This window comes from Montipora foliosa, chromosome 3 (assembly GCF_036669935.1).
Source record: "Montipora foliosa isolate CH-2021 chromosome 3, ASM3666993v2, whole genome shotgun sequence".
Lineage (NCBI taxonomy): Eukaryota > Metazoa > Cnidaria > Anthozoa > Scleractinia > Acroporidae > Montipora > Montipora foliosa.
Window position 1 is genome coordinate 604,435 of NC_090871.1, and position 17,500 is coordinate 621,934.

The window sequence follows — 17,500 nt, forward strand, 5'->3', positions numbered from 1 at the left end:
ATAAACAGGCCCTAAATCTTTAATTTCTTTTTTAGGAATTTAAAAATCCCTCGTAACGATCATCAAGCACCCTATAGCTTTTCTGCTCCTTTTTCAGAAATCCAACAATCTTTAACGAATAAGAATCCTCTTTATAATTAAGTGGGCCTAAAACTTTCAGGCTTTCCTTTTGGCGTTTCTACCAAAGCAGAGTTCGTAACTGCGATAGTCTTCAAGGTCAAGGGCAAGGTATGTTTTAGATAGTCGTCCCTCAGTTCTCTTTTCCTTCTTTTTAACACCCTGTACTGTCTTCTGACAGCTAGGATTAAATATTGGATGCATGCAGCTACTTTTCATGCACGGGGATGATGTCATAGTGATCTTGCGATCATATTCGGGTGCTCCATAAATGCACACCCTTTCTTATTCAGTCGACTAACTGCGAAATTCTCGCCACACAAAGAAACTCTAAAACTTAAGTGCCACAGACAAGAATACCATTAAACAACAAGTTGAAAATCCATTTTACAGCGGCAAGAGCCTGGAATTACTTACAGCCATGAAAGCAAGAAGAAGGCAAACAAGATGACGATAAAGAAACATTTCGGTGGTTAAATAACTTGATAGCAGCAAATCTGAAAGAAAAATGAGTTGGCAAACACTACAGTAAACACTTATATATCTAGTACTAGTAGATCAATTAGAAAAAAAAACTGGTTTCGTATTAAAAAAAAAACACGATTTGAGATTCACTTACCGATCCTTTATAACTCTGGACGTTTAAAACTTTTGTTGAGCTCTTTGCTTGAGGAGATTCAATGAGAAATAAAGTCCTTCGAACGACTCAAAGAAGATTAAAAGGAATGGCGGTAGCAACAGACGCAGAGGAAGTGAAAACTGCATGCAGAATATCCCTTTGCACTGATGCATGACTAAGGCCAAGCAGATCGTATAACTCATGACCAAGGTCAAAGCCAACATCGATCTGCCAGTTTCTGAATCAACTTTTTCTTTGACGAAATTTACTTCAGTCCGGTCTTTTAAAAACCCTTTTTCCAAAACTTGTTCGTGTTTTCCCCTTTAAAGGGGTTCAGTGAGGAAAAACACGCTTTCGAAGGACTCGAAAAGGTCAAAAAGCCGGTAATGGCATCAGAAAACAGCTGCAGAGGAAGTAGGAATTGCGGAATATTCTAGCATTTGCGCTGATGCTTGGCCGACTGCAAGCCGGAAGTGCAACTCCATACTTCGGTCATAGCGAAGATTGCTTCAAGTTCAGTAGCCTACGAATCATCAGCCGCCTCTCATCGCTGATCGGCCCAAGCGGCCGCGGTTAGCGATGAGAGGCGGGTGTATTCGCAGGCTACAAGTTCAGGTTTATTAGAAAACTGATGCACATTAATAACAGCAATTACAAGCAATACAAAGCAGCCTGTACTCTGCAGTGCACAGGCAATTTCAATTTTCTCTTTACGCATACGCAGGAAACATAACATAACACAAAGTGATTATTGGCGACATGGCGCCCTTTCCCCGGATGTAACTGCAACGCCGGAAAGGCCACCGGAGAAACTACAGCTCTAACGAGTTTAAAAAATATATGATGCAAGTGCAGAATGCGTTTAAGGGCATTTCTCTCCATTCCCCCGGAAAAAAAAAAAATAAAGAGAAAAGAAACAACTTTAAGGTGTTGAGGACATCGTGAGCATACAACAGTGATGAAAAAAATTTCGTTTTCCACATTGACTTCAGCGACTTTTCTCTGAACCCAAATAGCGGGTTACTGCGCCAACACTGTACAAGTAGTACAACGCAAACGAAATGGAATCATCACAAAATAATTACGACTGCGCAAATATTACGCCTATATTTGAGAGTTGTCGGGAAGGAGCAATGTTTACCCTAGTAAAGGAAATGGGATCTTTTGGATGTTGACTCGGACAAAGTCTAATTTCTCTTTTGCAGGAGTCAAACTAACAACCTTTTGATTATTAGTTGCGCCAAGACGTTCTACCACTGAGCTTTTGGAAGCCTGTCCATTTATACTGCTAGGATGACTGAAGTTGCGGAAATGGTGCATTCGCGCAATATTGTCATGAAGTCGGATGTCAAACGTTAACGCCGGTAAATGAAATGAAGAGCATGATGATGATTTTTTCGATCTTTGATTAACTCTGAGCTTTCAAAAGTTTGTTAATCGCTTTCCCCGAGAAAGTTCAGAAATAACCTCTCTAAAAGGACTCCAAGGAGATAAAAATAAAGGAATGTAGATGGAAACAGGCCGGTTTTCGATAGCTTCCGTTGTGAGGCCGACTCCAAAAGCATTGGGAGTCAAGAAATGCTGTTTACATTCTGGTGATTGGAGAAAAAGAAAGGAAAGCTAATTAACTTATCGCGTAAATGAAATCAGTGCCATCAGATCGATTATTCCGTTTAGTCAAGCAAAATGAGGCGTTGTGACCGTGGTGTGACCATGGCTTCCTGAGATACATGTACCCAAGTCCAAAAAGAAAAACAGAGAAACGAAAAAAAAAGGCAAATAATCTTAAATTTCTAGCGTCAAAGTATCCGACGTAAAATGGTAAACAACAGGACGAAACGTCCTGTCTCCGGCCTCAAACGAAAACTCTGTGGAAACAGACACAGAGGAAGTAAAAACTGCAAAACATCCCGTTACACTGATGTATGACTAACGACAGGCAGCTCGTCGAGTAACTCATGACTGTGGTCAAAACCAAGATCGACCTCCCAATTTCACTTTTCTTTTCGACGAATAATTGCAACTAACGTTAACTTTGCTTTCCGATCTTCTATAAACTCTCTTTCCAAAAGTTTGTTGTATACTTCCCTCAGTTGAGGGTTTTTTGTCTTTCGAACGGCTCAAATGAGAAGGTCATAAGAAGGAATGGCGGCAGAAACAGGTGCAGAGGAAGTAAAAATTGCAGAATGTCCATTTACGCTGATGCTTAGTCGACGCCAAGCCGGAATTACAACTCCATACAACAGTCATAGTCAAGATTTCTTCAAGTTCAGATTTATTAGAAAACTGATACCCATTAATAACAGAGAGCATAGCAATCGCTAATCTGGGAGGCTAGAGTGATATTAATTACATATCTGAGAGCCTAGTTTATAAAAGAAAAAAAGAAGAGGAAAAGAAAAATAATGATTTAAATTACAATGCGGTCCAGGTAATTTCACTATTTTCTCAACGCATGCAGCATAACAAAAAAGTGATACGGTGGCGACACAACGAGCGGTCGCCGGATATAACTGCAACGGAGAGGTCACCGAAAAATTCTTGCATGGGTTTTACGACATTTCTCTCATGTTGTCTGCCAAAAAAAGAAAAACGAAGTAAAATTATCATTTTCAACGGAGGTGTTGAGGACATTGTGAGCATGCAGCAGTAATTAGTTTACCTAAATGGTAGAAATGCTGCCGAGGGGAAGGGAGATGTTCATTTATGCTTGCGGTAATTAAACGACGGTTCATGCATGGAATTGAAGGGAGATTTTGCTAGGTCTTGAGCAGGGACGGTACAAAACGTGGACCCCCAAACTGGACCTCCCACTGGACCCCACTCGATAGAAGTAAGCCGACTGTTCCTCAAAAGTAACACTGAAGTAAGGGGACAATCACAATACTACAATATTTTGGCAATAAAACCAAGAAACGATCTAGAGTCTATAGTTTCAGTAGCACAGCATCTTTCCCATCATCAACAGATCGATCATTTGATGCTCTTTAATGTTCCTCAAAAGTAAGGGGATAAGTGACTTGGCGTTGGTTATCCCAACCGTACAGCACTTTCTCCCTTGGATTGTAATCCACCATGGAGTTGGCGCCATAATAATTGATGAACTTTATGTGGGGGTTCCACTCTCTTCCGGTCTTCGTGTCGTACGCAAAGTTAATTGTTGTGAATCGGGAGCTGTAACTGTCAATGGTGTATATAACTCCACAAGCAACAAAAGCATTCCCCATCGAAGTGATAGGTTCTAAAAATACAAGAAAAAGAGTATTATTAAAATTTCTCCATAACTATACTGTGTCACCAATTCACTTCCGAGAGTGCACTGTAACACCTCGTTGGATCGTTTTAGGGCCTTGTTGAGATACAATAATATGGAAAAATCCACTTAAATTCAAGCAGGCTAAAACCTGTGGTGATTTGTTTGCGAAAAATAGTGCAAAAATCCCAAAGAAATGGCTGATTCTTGACACATGTGCTTTTAGGTAATTACTTTAGTAACCCACGTTTCTCATCGAACCCAGAAAATAACTTGTAGAAACGTAAAGCTAACTGGTAGAAAAACATGTTATATGTTAAATTCGCCACTTTTTGCGCATTCGCACAATATTGGTTTCATAAAAAAGGACGGTTTACCTGTGTTAGGGTAATAAGAGAGGGTAATTTTGTTTGTCACTATATTGATTTTACCGACAATCAATGATTTAGCGCTGTAGCCGGTATATCCACATAACACCCACAATCCCTGCTCATCCACTGCCAGGTCCATTCCACTGTATCCACCCCACTGGTACTGGTAACTTCTCGGTGCGCAATAAGCCACGCTTATCTGAGCCTCTATTCGCTCTGAGCGCAGATTGTACTTCACAATTTGGCTGGAGCTTTCTCTGAAATATTAAAGGGAGGTATTAGGCGGATTCCGATACTATTAAAAAAAACACCATTGTTTGTGTGAAGAGAAAGAGCTAATTGGTCTAGATAGCAGCAACAATATAGATAGTCGTATAAACATAACAACTTTCTTTAATTTTCCAGACATGTTTCGACGGTACATCCGTCATCTTCAGTTGCTCCGACAGTTAAACAATCTGGACCGTTGAAAAACAATCGCCTGTAGCTCTTCTTTCTGTTTCGGCTTGAGTTTAAGGTTTCCTTGTCCTCTACCCAAAAGAATCTCTTCAAGAATACTCTTGAAATCCATGTTTATTCCGCAAAATCACCCAAAATCACAACAGAGAGTACGAACATGCGCAGTGATAGAAAAGCCCGTATTTCGGGCCTCGCTGGCTCTGAGCATGCTCGAAATCGAACTTTACCATATCTCCCTTCCGTATGACCGTGGGAGATCTGGGTACGAGATTAGTAAAACACGTGTTCAGATATATATTACGGCCACACGCCTTTTTCAAGAAAAATGTTTAAATTCATTTCTCTAAACAACAATACCATCACTTTTAACCACATTCTTATATCTTGAGCGTTTTTATGCCATCTTCACCCTTTTTAAGCTCTATTCATGCGAGCTGATAGCCGCCTCTATATATGTGCCGACAACGAAGAGATAATGCTCGAATCCTTACCTCACAAGTCTCTCCTCTCGGAAGAGACTTGTGAGAATAACCCAACGACATAAATTACGAGTTCAGTGCCTTTCAACTGGTGATCACAGGCCCCATTTCAAATTGAAATAGGTTAGGAAACTTTTTCCACGTTTTCTCTTTTTTTTTTTCAAAATATTTAGAGAAAGATTAAAAGATTTACCATTTTACAATTCAGCTGATTTAATTATAAGACTTTTGCTCGTCGGCTCACCTCTCACATGTATTCAAAGGACACTACGAGTATCATGTGGATAGCCAAAACGAAACAAGTTGGAAAAAGATAATTGGCGTGAGTGTGTTTTTTTCTGCACCACTTAATTTTGTTTTATGAGTTTAAATTGTTTACTTTGTAGACAAGGATAACATTCAGTTTTAAAAGATAACAGGCTCAGTTAATATTGGAATAAGAGAAAAAAATTAAAGCAAAGGTACAGTTACTGAAACAAAGGGGCCAATCTAGTTGTTTACCTGTTGTAGTAGAGATATTGTCCATATACGACAGCACCTGTTCCATCCCAGTCATAAGGCAGTGTGTACTTCTTACGCACCAATCCTTCTTTAAACTTGTCCATGTTTTTATATTCTTCAAGTTCCCTTTTGTCATGATAACCCGGCATGACAAATATAGTCTCAGTTCCCATGATTCCTAGTGGATCTTTCATCCATGCTCCATAACTATCCCTTGTGTTGTGGGCCACAGGTTTACCAACGGACTTGATGTTGGTGCAACTGTCTGCAGGAAAGCAAGGAAAGAAAAAGAAAAACGTTAAATTAGATCATGGCCCCACTAAAAAGTAAAGTAGTTTTCGTCAGTCAGGAATATTGTCTTCACTTTTATACGAAGTATTGGTAAACCTATGTAACCGCAACAATTCTGAGTTTTAATGCATATTAATCTCATTCTCAAAGCATGTTCTTTTTGTGTTAAGAACTCCCTAGGTATCATCTGAGTTGTAAAAAACAAGGAAAGCTAACAATTGGCTATGTTGTCCTTTCCAGTTTTCTTTATGAAATGTATTCCAGGGTTTTCGTTTGAGGCTGGAGGTTTCCTATTCCATGTCCGGTACTTTGATGCCAATATTTGAGGGGTTTATTTTATTTTTTATCATTACAGTCAACTCTCTCTAAGACAGACACCATCGGGACCGGCCTCAGCTGTCAGTCTTAGAGAGGTGTCCGGCTTATAGAGAGTCGGCGTATCATGACCCTAGGAAATTTAAGATAATAAGTTATTTGCTTGAACAAAACCTACCTGTTTTAGATTACAATACAATTCGGTTGTCACCTCCCAAGTTATTTTTTGAATGGGACAATGACTGATTTCATTTTAACTTGTACTGTATGTATTCCGGCGACAAGATAAAAGTTGTCAATTAAACGTCTGGTGTTAAAAAGAGTCACGTACAAGAATTTTTCTTCCCTACATCGTAATTTGCGGTCACATTCATCACCTCACAAGTGGGAGAATGGGGGAATGCCCCCAGAGCCCCCTAGGTAGCTTACGCCTTCTGTGCTAACAGAGCGCCTTGCGGCGCTAAAAATGTCTCGTCCGGTGCTTTCAGAAATTTCGTAATATTCAGAGTTTTGGAGATCTCGACATCCATTTCTTATGTGTTTCTACTTTAATTTTGAAAATTGACCAATCAGATTCGCGGATTTGATTCACGTTAACAACTGACATCTCAAACCCTCTGAAGAACTTTTCTGTATTCACTACGTGCACAAATCCCATAATACACCTCTTTTACCCCCCAAAAAATCTGCATAGGCATAATGATTGTTTTCGACTTCTCTTGGGACATTTTCATGTCCCAGGAGAAATTGCAAACAATGGTTATGCAAACGTTTTGGGGGGTCATAGAGGTGTGTTATGGGATTGTGCAAGTAGCGAATGCCCACTTTTTACGTTCAACTTGACAAGAGATGACCTCCTGACGCTGACTATTAATTAACTTGAACTATTCATTGATCTCAAAAAAGACTAGATTAAGCATCATTGTTTGAAGTAAAACAAAACAAAATCGCAGCGGCCATCTTGTAGGCAACACCTTGTGACTGTAGCTCAAGAGTTCAGAGCGACAGGAAAGCAATGTGGCCGTCATGTTGTAAAAACCATTTTCAAATTTTTTCACATAATTTCCGTTTTTTCTTAAATCTAAAACGCCGCTCTCTATATGGCGCTTTAGCGTCAATTAAGCTCGAAAGTGACCCCAGCAAGATGGCGACGCAAAACGTATTTACTTTCAGAACAGTTAAGTGACTAAGAACATATCGGAAAGGTTGGATGGACTATATGGGTGCGGAATGCGGAGTGTGGAAAACGCGGAGTGTGTGGAAAGCGTTGAGTATGTGGAGAATGCGGAGTGTGGAAAACGAGGAGTGTGTGGAAATGCGTAGTATGTGGAAAATGAGTGCAAAGGGCATTAAATGTTTACTGTTTAACGATTTATTGACAGTGATATTATTAAAAATTTCACAATTCCTATCCTATCAATTGAGGGATTGCAATACTGTTGCTAATGCCACAGAATTGATAAACGGCTATTTGCACCGTATAATTCTTTGATTAAAAAGAGACCGCCCGTCACAATGAGTATTGTTCTTTTGTTTTTATATCAAACGTTGATTACAGATGATAACAGAAGCCCACTAAATCAATCAATCGATCACTCAATCTATCAATCAATCAATCAATCAATCAATCAATCAATTAATCAATCAAGGCTTCGTATTCAAAAGTAACATTAAACAGACAACATCAAGATTTTCTCGATAGGAATTGTGCATTTTTTTAGAATATTTCTGTCACTAAACCGTTCAACAGTAAACAATTAATACTCTTTTTACTCATTTTCAACACACTCCGCATTCTCCACACACTCAACGTTTTCCACACACTCCGCGTTTTCCACACTGCGCACCCCGCATAGTCAAAAAGTAATTTCTTGGAACAAAGTACATGCTATGTTGCATTCATCAAAATCTTGACGGAAAAAAAAATTCTTTCAAGTGCCTGTAGAAGGGAAAACAAACCTCTCTGGAGAATGCCAACACTGTTGTCTGCTTTGGTCAAGTCATGCTTCTTATCAATAATCATCCTGTGCATCTAACAAAGTAAAGAACAGGACAAATTAATGACCAACATTATTATGCTCTCTTCAATAGTTATTTCTTTCTCTAAAATGATAATAAAAAACACCGCAGCAGTCTGTAACTAAGGCTTAAAAAAATAATTTCGCACAAGCATCGACGCGCTGAGTTGATTGATTGGTTTATCACAGCCATAGATCCAAGAAAAACCGTAAAATGTACATCATCTTTGTCGGATTCTTTTCTTGCATTTGTACCTCTTGAGGACTTTTGAGCTTTTCGATAACAAAATTAAAGCGATCGAGCTGAAAACTGTTCTGGTGGCATTGAAGCAATTTCAAACCACGTGTCATGTCAGGGGATGGGAAAATAAAGTAAACCCTTTTTTTCTTTGGCCATCTCTGAGTTTGGTCAGAAATAACACACAAACAGCGATGACAAACATCAGATAGAAACGCATCATTTGAAACTATCTTTTTCTTGACCTTTCGTATGCTTCTGCATACACCGTGGTTAAGAAGTCGTGCCAGCAGAGGCCCTTTGAATCACACGTTCATGTCCTGTCCTATTTTGAGATCTTTTAGTTTTTTAAGCTTATTGCATGTTGGATCAAACATTGTTCGATAGTTTGGCCAGGGGTTAAGAACGACGGCGGCTACGGCAACAATAACGCCAAATGGCAGTAATACTATTGGTTAAAAGAGAAAAAAGTGATCGTGCTGCACGTGCGGCACGCATTTCTATACATTTCTCTCCCGTACTCGTCAAAACAACAACTTGAAATTACCAATTTTTGAGGTTTTGACGACAACGTAGACAAACTACTGTAAAGGCCCGTTCAAACGGTCATTATAGTTGATGATAGTTGATGATAGTTTCAACTATCACGCACGTTTGAACACGAACTATCATTCACTATCATCAACTATCATCAACTATCATGCAGTTTGGACATGTTCAAATTCGACATGATAGTTCATGATAGTTTTTTCCGTTTGACCGAGCGGATGATAGTGCATGATAGTTTTTCGGTCAGCGGGGGTAACCAAGGCGGGCTCAATGCAATATGGCTACCGCAAGTTTGCCATCGTCCTGTGAGGAACAACAAAACAATAATTTGGACGAATATTCGGACGACAGTGACGCTGAAAGCGAGAAAGTGAGAAAAGCTAAAAAAGCTAAAAAACCAGACAACGAGAAGTGGAGTAGTAGTTTGATATGCAACCTAATAGATGTGTACGAGGCACGGCCATGTTTGTGGAACATTTTTTGCGATGACTACCACAATCGGGATGTAACTGGAAAAGCGAAGAAAGAACTGGCAATAGCTGCTCTTCTCGACTGATACACAGCCATTTTCGTCACGAAATTCAAATCCCCGCCATATTTGTTTACAATCGCGCGCGGTAGGAGACTAGGTACCAGTTAGCTACGCCAGCACATTGCGCGATTTCGTCAACTATCATGAACTATCATGGACCGTTTGATCGCAAACATGATAGTCAATGATAGTGAATGATAGTTGAAACTATCATCAACTATCATCAACTATCATGACCGTTTGAACAGGGCTTAAAGCCCCATTTACACGAGCAATTTTTCCTTGACAAGTTTGCCTCGGCAAGGAAAAATTGCTCGTGTAGATGGGAAATAGTGGACAAATTTTCCTTCTGAAGGAAAATCTGGGGTGCTAGCTTTTCCTTGACAAGGAAAAATTGTCAAGTCAGAAATTTGCTCATGTAGACGGAAAACAAGGAAAATGTGACAAGGACATTACTTGTCAATTGCACTTGTCAAGGAAAACTTGTCATATTTTTCATTTACACTACCAAGGAAAACTTGTCAAGGAAAAACTTGTCACAGGGGCACCCAACTAGAATATAGTTCAAAACCACTTAAACATACCATTCTTAAACGCATTTTAGTATTTAAACGGTAGATATAGGCATATTTTTATCCCCTAAAAAAATGTTATCTGTTTGGATTCCTTAGCTGAAAGTCTAGTGATCCGAAAATTATAGCGATCAACTTACCTTTTCGAAAATTTTAGCCAGAAAAAAGGCTACCGAAAATTCTAGGTGACCTTTTTAGGGTAAAAATCCGTTAAAAATGGGCAATTATACCATTTTTCAGATGTTCGAAAATCCTAGGAGAGGCAGGCAAGCAAGAAATTTTACAACAAAAGTTCCGAAAATTCTAGATCTCAAATCGTCTTCCGAACAGATATTTTCCGAAAATTAACGTTGGGTGCCCCTGTTTTCAAGGAATACTTGCTAGTTTGTACAGTCGGCAACTTGCCAGTGTAAATGAGGCTTAACCGTGAATTTTTCCATTTCCTCCTTTACTTCCTATCCGGTTGTAGGGTACTCTTCACATATTGCACAACGTAAACAAGATGGAATCATCGTGAAATAGATAGGATAGCTCAAACTTATAGTTTGAAGTGGCGTTTTCGTCGCCGTAGTAGTCGTAGTTTCTTAAGCCCTGGCCAAACGAAAGCGAGAGTTGACGAGAGTTGAAACTCTCGCTTTCTTTTGGCCAGGAACTCTCATCCACTCTGGGCTACTCTCATCAACCCTCGAGAAGTGTCATCGAATTTAAACCTGCTCAAATGTTTCGTGAGAGTTTTGTCTCGTGTTTTGGGGTCAGCAGTTACTGTTTTTTTCCAGCGGGCTCGGATAAAAAAAGGAAAAAAGTATGGTGTCGGATTCGAGAACCAAGGACAACACCACGGCTGAAAATACCGGCTGGCTGGTCGCCGCCATATTTACGTCGGAAAAGTTTTTCCAGGGTGTTTCGATTCCCAGGCTCTCTCTTTTGTTTGAGCGTGAAACTCTCGACAAACTCTCGTCAACTCTCGCTCTCGTTTGGCCAACTTTCCTTCACTTTCATCGACTCTTAAGAGCTATCGTGAGTTTCAACTCTCATCAACTCTCGCTTTCGTTTGGCCAGGGCCTTAAACTCCATAATACCGTAAACTTGAGGGGCAAGGCCAAATGAAAGGGATCGACACTGGATTATGGACTTCTGTTAGCGTTAAAATGGTCTCGTAGACCATTCTTGTAACCGCCGTTTCTTTGGTATTATCGAGGTAGAAAACCACAAAAAAAAAAAAAAATTCAAAAGAGCGTATAGTCGCTACGAATTCACCGCACTTTCGAGCCGTTTTCCCCTACGCACAGTAACCTCCACGGTGACGTATGCGTTAGGTTTAGAAGAATTGAAACTGATAAGCCCAGAGCGATACCTCACTACATGTATCCTGCATAAATACGACAGAGAACGTTAAAAAAGGTAGCGTTTATTCGATTATTCTGGTGTCTCCATAATACTGAAATATTAAGCGTGAAAAGACAATTTAATTCTTGATCATCGCCGTCGAGAGGAACATGATTTTAAAGTCGTGCTTTTAAGTTTATATACGGCCTTTGAATGAAAGGGAGGCTGGAAGTGTAGTTTACCTTCTCACTGCTTTTCACGTCAGTTAATTAAACCGACTATTTAAGCGCAGGCTTCTTTTCTAGGTAAGTCCGATGATCAATCTCCTCCTTTTTCATCTTTTTTATCTTCACTTTATTAGCCGGAGGGGAGGAGGGGAGGGATGCGTTCGATACGCTCTCCCCTCCCCACACTAACTCTGGCACTAACTCTGATCAGATTATTAAGAATATTAATACTGTCTTGAGACACTATGCTCATTAATTAAGTTTAATTAGATTAAGTATTGAGACTTGCCAGTTCCAGAACGAGGTCTTGAGTGGACAAGGATCTCTTGGTGCGCAAATTGACTGTGGCGTTGTCAAGTGCATCAATCTGCAAAGACATTGGAATAAATATGAATCAAAAATTAAAAAGATGGAAATTATTAAAGCGGTCGGTTATTTGGACATAGAGAAGTCTATCGCCCCATAAAATGAGCAAGGTCGCCATATTTTGGGGAAAGAGCAACCTTACGCGTTTCAACTATTACGTTGAATTTGGGGTTTCATGAAAGATTTTTCAGGGCCTGTTTATATGAGGCGAGCCAGCCCGGTTAGGCGGGCTGGGGCCCGTTTCTTGAAAGTCCCGAAACTTTACAGACCATTTTCGGGTGTCACAATTCCCTTTGAATCTCAAGAACGGAGAGGATTTAAGTCATCAAACCTGGTAGTCATTTTTCTTTTTGTTACCTTGAAAACATGTTAAAAGACCGGCTTTCCAAAACAAGCGGTTGGCAGTTTCACGAATGGCTTTTCGGACCCGAAAGGTTTTCGGGACTTTCGAGAAACGGGCTCCCGGCCCGGTAAAATGACTGAAGTGTTTACATGGACGATTCCAGCCCTATTTACCCGGATGAATTTAAGAAATTTGTTTACGTGCCTTGTAACCGTCAAAGTCACGCATTGGGTAACTGATGAATTTTCTTGCTTTGGTTCGAAACGAAGCTTCATTTTAACTCTAGCAAGTACGGAATGGCATTTTAAAACGAAAGATGCAAAAATAATCCTGTGATTATGCAAATCTGGCTACGTTTTCAAGGCAACCCACGCGTCATGAGAATTTTTCATCCCGACAAACCGGGCTAGACCGTTTATATGAGAATTTTTCAGCCCGGCTGGCCGAGATCTCAGCAGGAGTCATCTTCCTGTACATGTGGTAGTAGCCATCTCGAAAGCATTTGCTACTATGGCCACTACGCACTTTTTCTCACTCAAGTATAACTACTCTGCTTCCTTCTTTCTTTTAATTGTTATGTCCATTATTTATTTTCTGAAATAGTGCATAATAATAATAAATCTTCAATCTTGAAATCAGACCGGGATCTCGGCAAGCGGGCCAGCCCGCCTTCTCATATAAACGAACCGAAAAGAAAGTAGGCAGTAGCCGAGATCTCGGCAAGCGGGCCAGCCCGCCTAATCGGGCTAGCTCGCCTCATATAAACAGGCCCTAAATCTTTAATTTCCTTTTTAGGAATTTAAGAATTCCTCGTAACGATCATCAAGCACCCCATAGCTTTTCTGCTCCTTTTTCAGAAATCCAACAATCTTTAACGAATAAGAATCCTCTTTATAATTAAGTGGGCCTAAAACTTTCAGGCTTTCCTTTTGGCGTTTCTACCAAAGCAGAGTTCGTAACTGCGATAGTCTTCAAGGTCAAGGGCAAGGTATGTTTTAGATAGTCGTCCCTCAGTTCTCTTTTCCTTCTTTTTAACACCCTGTACAGTCTTCTGACAGCTAGGATTAAATATTGGATGCACGCAGCTACTTTTCATGCACGGGGATGATGTCATAGTGATCTTGCGATCATATTCGGGTGCTCCATAAATGCACACCCTTTCTTATTCAGTCGACTAACTGCGAAATTCTTGCCACACAAAGAAACTCTAAAACTTAAGTGCTACAGACAAGAATACCATTAAACAACAAGTTGAAAATCCATTTTACAGCGGCAAGAGCCTGGAATTACTTACATCCATGAAAGCGAGAAGAAGGCAAACAAGATGACGATAAAGAAACATTTCGGTGGTTAAATAACTTGATAGCAGCAAATCTAAAAGAAAAATGAGTTGGCAAACACTACAGTAAACACTTATATATCTAGTACTAGTAGATCAATTAGAAAAAAAAACTGGTTTCGTATTAAAAAAAAAACACGATTTGAGATTCACTTACCGATCCTTTATAACTCTGGACGTTTAAAACTTTTGTTGAGCTCTTTGCTTGAGGAGATTCAATGAGAAATAAAGTCCTTCGAACGACTCAAAGAAGATTAAAAGGAATGGCGGTAGCAACAGACGCAGAGGAAGTGAAAACTGCATGCAGAATATCCCGTTGCACTGATGCATGACTAAGGCCAAGCAGATCGTATAACTCATGACCAAGGTCAAAGCCAACATCGATCTGCCAGTTTCTGAATCAACTTTCTCTTTGACGAAATTTACTTCAGTCCGGTCTTTTAAAAACCCTTTTTCCAAAACTTGTTCGTGTTCTCCCCTTTAAAGGGGTTCAATGAGGAAAAACACGCTTTCGAAGGACTCGAAAAGGTCAAAAAGCCGGTAATGGCATCAGAAAACAGCTGCAGAGGAAGTAGGAATTGCGGAATATTCTAGCATTTGCGCTGATGCTTGGCCGACTGCAAGCCGGAAGTGCAACTCCATACTTCGGTCATAGCGAAGATTGCTTCAAGTTCAGTAGCCTACGAATCATCAGCCGCCTCTCATCGCTGATCGGCCCAAGCGGCCGCGGTTAGCGATGAGAGGTGGGTGTATTCGCAGGCTACAAGTTCAGGTTTATTAGAAAACTGATGCACATTAATAACAGCAATTACAAGCAATACAAAGCAGCCTGTACTCTGCAGTGCACAGGCAATTTTAATTTTCTCTTTACGCATACGCAGGAAACATAACATAACAGAAAGTGATTATTGGCGACATGGCGCCCTTTCCCCGGATGTAACTGCAACGCCGGAGAGGCCACCGGAGAAACTACAGCTCTAACGAGTTTAAAATATATATGATGCAAGTGCAGAATGCGTTTAAGGGCATTTCTCTCCCTTCCTCTGCAAAAATAAAAAAAAAAAAGAGAAAAGAAACAACTTTAAGGTGTTGAGGACATCGTGAGCATACAACAGTGATGAAAAAAATTTCGTTTTCCACATTGACTTCAGCGACTTTTCTCTGAACCCAAATAGCGGGTTACTGCGCCAACACTGTACAAGTAGTACAACGCGAACAAAATGGAATCATCACAAAATAATTACGACTGCGCAAATATTACGCCTATATTTGAGAGTTTTGGGGAAGGAGCAATGTTTACCCTAGTAAAGGAAATGGGATCTTTTGGATGTTGACTCGGACAAAGTCTAATTTCTCTTTTGCAGGAGTCAAACTAACAACCTTTTGATTATTAGTTGCGCCAAGTTGTTCTACCACTGAGCTTTTGGAAGCCTGTCCATTTATACTGCTAGGATGGCTGAAATTGCGGAAATGGTGCATTCTCGCAATATTGTCATGAAGTCGGATGTCAAACGTTAACCCCAGTAAATGAAATGAGGAGCATGATGATGATTTTTTCGATCTTTGATTAACTCTGAGCTTTTAAAAGTTTGCATGTTAATCGCTTTCCCTGAGGAAGTTCAATGAGGAATAAACTCTCTAAAAGGACTCCAAGGAGATAAAAATAAAGGAATGGAGATGGAAACAGGCCGGTTTTCGATAGCTTTTCAAGGTACCGGATTATAATGAACGTAGCGGACATGTTTATTTTCCGTTGTGAGGCAGACTCCAAAAGCATTGGGAGTCAAGAAATGCTGTTTACATTCTGGAGATTGGAGAAAAAAGAGAAAGCTAATTAACCATATCGCGTGAATGAAATGCCATCAGATCGATTATTCCGTTTAGTAAGCAAAATGAGGCGTTGTGACCATGTTGTGACCATGGATTCCTGAGATACCCAATTCCAAATAGAAAAATAGAGAAACGAAAGAAAAAAAGGCAAAGAATCTTAAATTATAGCGTCAAAGTATCCGACGTAAAATGGTAAACAACAGGACGAAACGTCCTGCCTCCGGCCTCAAACGAATTAAAACTCTGTGGAAACAGACACAGAGGAAGTAAAAACTGCTAAACATCCCGTTACACTGATGTATGACTAACGACAGGCAGCTCGTCGAGTAACTCATGACTGTGGTCAAATCCAAGATCGACCTCCCAATTTCACTTTTCTTTTCGACTAATAATTGCACTACTAACGTTAACTTTGCTTTCCGATCTTCTACAAACTCTCTTTCCAAAAGTTTGTTGTATACTTCCCTCAGTTGAAGGTTTTTTCCAGTTCTTTCGAAGAACTCAAATGAGAAGGCCATAAGAAGGAATGACGACAGAAACAGGTGCAGAGGAAGTAAACATTGCAGAATGTCCATTTACGCTGATGCTTAGTCGATGCCAAGCCGGAAGTACAACTCCAGACAACAGTCAGCCAAGATTTCTTCAAGTTCAGATTTATTAGAAAACTGATACACATTAATAACAGAGAGCATAGCAATCGCTAATCTGGGAGGCTAGTGTGATATAAATTAAATATCTGAGAGCCTAGTTTCAGTTATAAAAGAAAAAAGAAACACATGCGTGTACATTTAAGAAGAGGAAAAGAAAACTATTGATTTAAATTACAATGCGGTCCAGGTAATTTCAATATTTTCTCAACGCATGCAGCATAACAAAAAAGTGATACGGTGGCGACACAACGAGCGGTCGCCGGATATAACTGCAACGGAGAGGGCATCGAAAAATGCTAGCATGCGTTTTCCGGCATTTCTCTCATGTTGTCTCACTCTGCCAAAATAAAAAAAGAGTGCGTTTTCCGGCATTTCTCTCATCTTGTCTCACTCTGCCAAAAAAAAAAGAGAGGTGTTGAGGACATTGTGAGCATGCAGCAGTAATTAGTTTACCTACTAAATGGTAGAAATGCTGCTGAGGGGAAGGGAGATGTTCAATTATACTTGCGGCGGGTAATTAAACGATGGTTCGTGCGTAGAATTGAAGGGAGATTTTGCTAAGTCTTGAGCAGGGACGGTACAAATTGTGGACCCCCAAACTGGACCTCCTTCTGGACCCCACTCAAGAGAAGAAAGAAAACAATAGATGGATTTCACAGTGACGTCATCAAATTTCTAAAGTCAAATCGCAAGTTCTTCTGAATTTGTATCTAAAGGAGGTTGAAGATGATCTAGAAATAAATAGTTTTTAAAGTTTCCAATTCCGTGATGTCTTTCATTTCGAAAATACAGCATCTGGAATTTCCGAATTGTCACCTTGCGTGGCACCATGATACAAAGCAATTGGTTGAAAAAAAAATGTCTATCCTTATGAATCTCAGCAGTTTAAGCCTTTCAAGTACATCATACACATGTACTTTATCTCATGAGCGAAAATAAGCGCTTCATCGCAAAGTGAAATCCAGATGTTTTCTGTTGATTACGGGTCGCCATATTGGTGGACCACGTTGGAGTCTCCATATAAAACTCTATAAAGTTTCGTGAAACGCTTTGACAAATAACTCAGAAGCGATGTACCGCACAGACCTGAGAATTGAAGACGTGG

At 40.0% G+C, this 17,500-nt stretch overlaps 2 protein-coding genes across 4 annotated transcripts in view; both read right to left on the bottom strand.

Annotated features, from left to right (window-relative positions):
• LOC137994358 (myocilin-like) overlaps nt 1-848 on the bottom strand; it is a 17,696-nt gene extending 16,848 nt beyond the window's left edge. For both annotated transcript variants that reach the window (XM_068839934.1, XM_068839933.1), the window contains exons 1-2: nt 737-848; nt 535-614 (exon numbers count right to left, since the gene is read on the bottom strand). In XM_068839934.1, coding sequence (XP_068696035.1) covers nt 535-582 — 48 coding nt within the window. In that variant the 5' untranslated portion in view covers nt 583-614; nt 737-848. The remainder of the gene's footprint in view (nt 1-534; nt 615-736) is intronic.
• A 2,156-nt stretch (nt 849-3,004) lies between these two features.
• Nucleotides 3,005-14,268, bottom strand: LOC137994364 (myocilin-like). 2 transcript variants are annotated; one of them, XM_068839940.1, is made up of 7 exons: nt 14,073-14,268; nt 13,871-13,950; nt 12,157-12,234; nt 8,365-8,437; nt 5,800-6,064; nt 4,421-4,617; nt 3,005-3,977 (listed from the first exon to the last, which is right to left on the bottom strand). In XM_068839940.1, the coding sequence occupies exons 2-7, from the start codon at nt 13,916-13,918 to the stop codon at nt 3,724-3,726; spliced, it is 915 nt and encodes a 304-aa protein (XP_068696041.1). In that variant the 5' UTR covers nt 13,919-13,950; nt 14,073-14,268; the 3' UTR covers nt 3,005-3,723. The 2 variants fall into 2 exon arrangements, with proteins under 2 accessions (XP_068696041.1, XP_068696040.1); XM_068839939.1 differs by having other exon boundaries at nt 4,367-4,617; nt 14,073-14,260.
• Nucleotides 14,269-17,500: the final 3,232 nt, after the last annotated feature.